General features: G+C 43.9%; 1 protein-coding gene across 1 annotated transcript in view; it reads left to right on the top strand.

The window, feature by feature from the left end:
• The window catches only part of LOC101850406 (protein naked cuticle), a gene marked incomplete at its 3' end in the record, with an annotated part of 74,226 nt that overhangs the window by 49,899 nt on the left and 17,239 nt on the right, over positions 1-7,088 (top strand). The window contains 2 exon segments of the mRNA XM_013080762.2: positions 884-927; positions 5,076-5,309. Coding sequence (XP_012936216.1) covers positions 884-927; positions 5,076-5,309 — 278 coding nt within the window.

Genomic DNA, 7,088 nt, shown 5'->3' with positions numbered 1-7,088 from the left:
ACAAACAAACTATACACGCGGGCGGTTGGCGGGTACTCTCGTATGGTTTGCCCCTTCTTTCCTATCAAACATCTTTCGTCCTTATCTCTCCTTCTTTTTTGTGTTTGTTACTCTCCCTGTAACGCTTCTAATCTTCGGCATTGATGTGACCTTATTGCGTTGCGAGTGCCGTAAAACTTACTAAAAGTAAAACAAAACACTTGGCGTTCTTTAAGTGGGCGGACGGTTGGATCCCTTCAGTTACGGAAGAAGCTCGCCTTCACTACGGGTCGCACCATCAGCTCTGTTGGTTTCATGCCGTTCTATTGTGCTGATGGTCGTGGTTCAAATGGCCAATGGGGGTGTTCTTTAGCATGGTTTGTTTAGGGGTTTTTTTCAAGGTTCTATGTCCCACTTGGTTCGGTCCTCTCGGAGATGGAAGTTAAATTCGAAAGTCTCGCTTCTTGAATGTTGATGTAGAAGTTTTGCGCTTTTTCGTCGCTCGCAAAAGAACCGAGTTCGATTCCCGTGTGGTGATCATTTTTATCGAGTTTTGTTTAAGTTGGCCCTGACAGGTAGGGTCGAAGCGCGCTCCCAAGTGATGTAAATTCTATCGAAGAGGGCATAATAAAACACCTACGTTTAAAAACAACATTGTTCCTTTCCATGTGGCCCATTTCCTTCTCTGGCCCCACATACAACTTTGCTATTTCCCTTCCTTCAGGTTGACATGCTCTCCTCAAATTTATTCTTTTTCACAATGTTGTTGTTGTTGCGGTTTTTTCGGTTGTTGCTTCGTGTATGTTTACTGTTGCTGTGGCTGTTGCCGTGCTTGTATGACACAGAATATGGAAATTCTTTCGTCTGGTTTTACAACTTACGGTTTTTTTCTCTGTCGTTTCAGATCTGTCTTTAATATGGAACAACCTGGGTCGGCTAAAGGCAGAGGTGAGTAGTGTCTTGTTTTCCCTGTCCGTCTCCTTGTCTTACGTGCTGAAGACAGCCGAGTAGGTCTAGATAATAAATAAATCAGTGTCTTTCACAGCTGCCGAAAAAAAACACGTACATGAGTGTCTCGTAAAAACAAGACAAACAAAAACAAACAAACAAACAAACACATTAAAAAAGGAGTCATGAACTTGAATGTCATGTGAAGCTACCAAGAAAACAATTATGTAAATCACAGTGGTATCTTGAATAGCTCCAGATAAAACGGTAATTGTAAACTGATAATATCATGTTGAGGGGACGAGAAAACAGGCGCTCAAAAGAGTTGTTTTGAAGGGCTTCACAAACGGCCGTGTTGTATGTAGAAATGTCCGTTGTTGGGCGACCAGAGGGGACAGACATGAAGACCTGTGTCGCGAAGAGCTGCTGGCGAGGTGCTGTGAATGGAGGGCTACACGACAGTTAGGTCAGGGGGAGTCGTAAAATGGTTGTATGAAAGCACTCGTTTTCTCGTCCCTGTTTTGTGGGAGCGATTTATGTCCCTTGTAAATTGTTTGGACTGTCGTTGGCGCGCACAATGCCTATCTGTATTTAATTACGCGGCCTGCGTATTTAGTGTGATACAGGCTAGTCCAAAAGCTTCTATGTGGCGGGTGAAATGAGCTCGTTATAGGGCGTATTGAACTTACGTGTGGCTGTACCTCGGTATGCAAACGTCTGGAGTGGCTAGTAGGACTCTTCTATAAATAGCAATATTATGTCCTGGTCTGAGCCCCGAGTGTCTTTGTATGAGATTAAACAGCGGGAAGCGGGTGGTTGGAGGGCACCACTGGTGGCTTCTACTTCTTTACTTTCCCTCTGTTGTTTCTGTGTGTCAGTCTTACTCCCCCCCCCCCAGCACTGAAAGACCACTGTAATGTCGATGTGCTTCCCTTTACTCAATCAGAGAAAGGGATATGCTTTCTTTATATCCCTCTCTATTGTTTTCTTTAAGATACGTTGCTATGCATTTATTTCTTTTTAAAATTTTATTTCCTGTCTTTTGTTCCTATGTGCCAGGTTCACGTGTACTTTTTTGTCCTTTCTGTTTAAAAAAAATAAAAAAATCTGCTGTACCCCTCGGGGCAGTGCCACTGACTGAAGTGTCTTTAGGCCATTCCCAAAGGGGGGACATTTCTCGTTCAAGCACAGTAGAATTGTAAATGGGCTGATTCATGTCAGGCTCATAACTGTGCCTGATCTACAACAGGGAACTGCTGCTTTTTCCCCCCTGATCCTTACTATTGTCATTTTCCTCTACTTTTTTGTATGTTTGCCACTCTCTTGTGACCTGCTATTTTGGGGTGCCTTGATAGTCGAAGCAGACCTTGTGCTGTTGAAGCTAGAGAGGTGAGCAGTCTAAGGCTAGGGACACGGTGACACGGACAGGGACAGTCAGTTGCTGTCACAGCAACACATCAAAAAGCGTACACGCCAAAACCGCTCATGATTTCTTTTAAAACCACCAACCCGGCTATGTTGAACACGGATAGGCACAGACAGCAACAGCCAGCGACAGTCAGGAATATTCGAAAAGTGCGTGCACTACTTCTCCTGTCTGTCTGTTTCAAGGGAGTTAAATAAAGATACGATCACAGTGATTGTTCTTGTCAAGATGGAGGATTTTGAAGAGAAACTGATCATTGCGGTGCAAGAAAGGCCAGCAATTTATGACAAGAGCGAAAAACATCACGCTAATCGTGATTATATATTGTGGCAAAAGGAGAGCCTTAATCGTGTTGCGAGTATCCTAGTATTTAAGTGGCAGTGTAGAATAAACAATTAAGAGCTGTGGGAAATGACAGGACAAAAGAATATAGAAGTAGAAATAGGACTAAAAAAAGTGGCGATGCGGAAACATCACAAGGCAGTTGCTGCAGTGGAACCCACAGGGAGCACGAGGCAGGGGTAGGCCACGGGAAACATGGAGGAGATGTGTGGAAAGGGACATGAGAGAGATGAAGCTCACTTGGCATGAGCTAGAAAGGATGGCCCAGGACAGAGATAAATGGAAGGAGCCTATATGTGGCCTATACCATGCCAGGGGTGAAAGGCATTGATGATGATGATGTAGTCGTGTCGCAAAAAATACACTTCAGCAGCAAGAAAACAAGTACAGGACCTGCTTTTCGTGTAAGAAAAGATTTTGAAAACCATAGGCAAATCAAGTTCCAAATTCGCTACTTACAACAGCAAACATGTCTGCAAAATAACTTACTGACAGAGGGCCCTCTAAAATTACCCTAGAGGCAAATCCAAAAGCAAAAGTACTGTAATAGCGTGGTATTGTTGAACATTTGGTATAATAATTTACGCACCTAAAATGCACTTTTACCAAAAATACTACTTGTAAAGTCTCTTGCTGCCTGTTTGAAGGTGGTCACATTCAAACAGGCAGCAAGAGACAGCAACATTGTCCATCATGGCGCTGACAAAGAAGAAACTTTTATTATTATTGTGGTTACGAAGGAAATTAAGACGTTCACGAATTTCTCACCGAAGATATGCGGTTCATCCTATTAACAAAACGCGTTTAGTAAAGAGAATATCACCATTTCCTCCCACAGCTTGTGAATGATGAGGAAAAATTCGTTGAATATTTTCGAATGCAGCCTTCAACATTCAGAAATCTTCTAGATCTGTGTGAGGAAGATTTGACAAAGATGGCAACCAATGGTCTCCCACTGCTTCAATATATAAACACGATTAGCGTGACGTTTTTCGCTCTTGTCATAAATTGCTGACCTTTCTTGCACCGCAATGATCAGTTTCTTTTCAAAATCCTCCATCTTGACAAGAACAATCACTGTGATCGTATCTTTATTTAACTCCCTTGAAACAGACAGACAGGAGAAGTAGTGCACGCACTTTTCGGATTTTCCTGACTGTCGCTGGCTGTTGCTGTCTGTGCCTGTCCGTGTTCAACATAGCAGGGTTGGTGGTTTTAAAAGTAATCATGAGCAGTTTTGGCGTGTACGCTTTTTGATGTGTTGCTGTGACAGCAACTGACTGTCCCTGTTCGTGTCACAGTTTCCCTAGCCTTAGTCTGATTCCCTGTAAAGACTTCTCTGTTGACACGCACCCCTTGGCGCTCATATGACCTTATGCAGTTGCGAGCACCGTAAAACCCTCTACTATTAAAAAAGATAATATTTCTGCTGTTTTTCTTTTTTTTATATATTTGTTTGCTCGATTCCATGCTTGTGTAAGTTCACGAGCGGATGCACATCACGTCTTTCTCAAACTTGTTCATCGCCTGTCTTTCCCTCAATTTACCCACAATGCCGTCCGCTGAAGCGTTAATTTGTCCGTTCTTTTCTTCATTCACACTACAATCCTCCCACAAGTCCACCCAATCTACCACTTACGCGTTGGCTTTTCCATCGGTTGGTTCCTCTCCTTCCACCTGATGTCTGTTTCATTCTTTAACCCACTTTCCTATCCATCGTTCCTTCCTTCCATCCGTTTTCCCGTTCACCCGCCCTCCCGCCCATTCGTCCCTCCATCCTCTAAAAACTTATTTTTTCACTTTCACACCCATTCATCCTTCAATAGGCACACTTATTTACCCATTTTTCTTTTTTGCGCTCAAGACCCGAGTTCGATTGCCGAGTGGAGAGAAAATTGTTAAAATTGTTATCGAGTATCTCGGTCTTGCTGCTGACATGTTGTTGTACCTCTCTCAGCCCGGATTGGCCCTGACAGGCAGGTTCGGAAGTTGGCCTCCTGAATGATCTAAATTATGTCGATGAGTCCATAAAACACCTCATCATATTATCATTGCCTCTCTCACCCTGGCTTTCCATCTTTCGCTATCCTGGTCTAGCCTCTTGGTGTTATTCCATGTCTCCCTAGTCTTCTGTACATGTTTGTTCCCCCGAGCTGAGCCGTTTATGTCCAGACTGTATCCAGTGGGTTTCGCTGACTCCTGGTATGTGCAGCCTGTATCTCTTCATCCCATGCCCATAATGGGACACTTGAGAACTCTTCCCTGCTTCACACACGGGGCGAACATAAAGAGCTAATACAAAAACCCCCCACTCTTTCACCCATCTACTCACCAGCCGCCCTGTTTAAACAATCCCACCGTTGTTCTTTCTTTCGTTCAGCTCCGGACAATTGGCCATCGACTGGACGACGCCGGTGAGGACGGTCTGACCCTTCCTGCTCACTATCAACACCAGCAACACCAGTATCATCACCATCACCATCACCATCACCATCATCATCAGCAGCAGCAACAACATCAGCAACATCCCCACCGTTTCCCGGCGTCGTCTTCTCCGTCCCGTGGCCTGGGCGTCATGCCGGGCGTGTCTTCCGTCAGTGACAAGAGCGGACAGGTCAGTGCTTCTTTGGTTTTTGGACTTTTTCGGGCACTTGCAGCACAATGAAGGTCATATAAGTGCCGAAGATTTGAGGTGTTATCAGAGTCATTCTCTTTACTCAAAAAAAGAAAAGCTCTATCATATCCATCTTATTTTCCGTGCTGTCTTTGTTACCACCAGTGCTTCCTTAATCGTTCATGATCTCTGAACAGAACTTTTCTCTTGGTTGTCCTTGTTTACCTTACCGCCTGGGGTCCCTTTGCTGTGTTTTTACTCTCTATTTCTATTCCATTGTTTTACGCTTTCTTTCTGTTCTCCTTGTTTTCGCATTACTTTGTTTTTTCCCTTATATTATGTCTGTTGTCCTGTTTATTTTTTTTTCTTCTATGTTTTCTTTCTTGTGTCTACTACTCTGCATTGTACGCGTTTTTTGTTTGTTTTGTTTTGGGTATTCTTCACTCTTGTCACGTATTTTTCTCTGTTTTGTTCCCTTCTTTTTATCGCTGACTGTTTTCCCTCACCTTTTATTCTTTGTTGTCCATGTTCTGTCTTTGTCTGACGTCCTCCATTTTGTTCTCGTCCTCTTTGTTGTCAGTGTTCTGTCTATAGTCTCCCGTTCTCGATATTGCCTGTGTTCAGTCTATAGTCTCATGTTTTATTTGTTGTCCATGATCTGCAGTGGGTGGTTTGCTCCTTCTTTCCTATCAAATATCTATCGTCCTGATCTTTCCTCCTTCTTTTTATTGTTTGTTACTCTCTTGTAACAACTCTAATCTGCTGGCGCTCATATGACCTCATGCAGTTGCGAGCGCCGTAAAACCTCTACTAAAACTAAACTAACTAACCGATCAATCTATAGTCTTTCATTCTCTATGTTGTCCATGTTCTGTTTGGAGTATAGTCTCACGTTTTCTATTTGTTCCAATCGTCTGTGCTGTCTTTGTTCTGTCTATAGTCTTTCGTACTCAACGTTGCCCATGTTCTGTCTATAGTCTCATGTTTTATGTGTTGTCCATGATCCGTCTATAGTCTGACATTCTCTATGTTGCCCATGTTCTGTATATAGTGTCACGGTTTCTCTGTTTTCCTTGTTCTGTTTGGAGTTTAGTCTCACGTTCTCTATTTGTCTCTGTCGTCTGTGGTGTCCGTGGTCTGTCTATAGTCTGGTATTCTCTATGTTGCCCATGTTCTGTCTATAGTCTGATATTCTCTATGTTGTCCATGTTCTGTCTATAGTCTCTCATTCTCTGTGTTGCCCATGTTCTGTCTATAGTCTCCCATTCTCTGTGTTGCTCATGTTCTGTCTATAGTCTCACGTTCTCTTTGTTTCCCTTGTTCTGTCTATAGTATCACGTTTTCTATGTTGTCCCCGTCCTCTCTGCTGCTGTCCGTGCTGTCACTGTTGAAGCTATCAGCGTTGTGAGTTGGGCGAGTCGCGGGCCAAACTTTTAGCACATAAAGAGTTCCTGTCAGGTGAAAGTTTGGAGAAGGCTGGCATGTTGGCCTTCGCAGGCCTTTCAACGTGTCCGCTCGTAATGCAAGGGGGTGCGTACTCTCAGCGCGGGCTTGCCACATTTCTAGACCTAGAATCGACACTTTTGATTTATTGGCGGCTAAGTGGCCCATGCCTTTCCCCGTGCAATGTTTGCGGCAAGTTGCCCTCTGATCCCAGGAACCGGAGCACGGGTTTCATTATCGGCCGACAACCTCAGCACTTACTGACGGACTGCCAACATTCTCTCTCTCTTTCTCTCTCTCTCTCTCTCTCTCTCTCTCTCTCTCTCTCTCTCTCTT

Source organism: Aplysia californica, unplaced genomic scaffold (genome assembly GCF_000002075.1).
Source record: "Aplysia californica isolate F4 #8 unplaced genomic scaffold, AplCal3.0 scaffold00098, whole genome shotgun sequence".
In the NCBI taxonomy this organism is placed as follows: domain Eukaryota; kingdom Metazoa; phylum Mollusca; class Gastropoda; order Aplysiida; family Aplysiidae; genus Aplysia; species Aplysia californica.
This window is presented reverse-complemented; position numbering and strand designations above follow the sequence as displayed.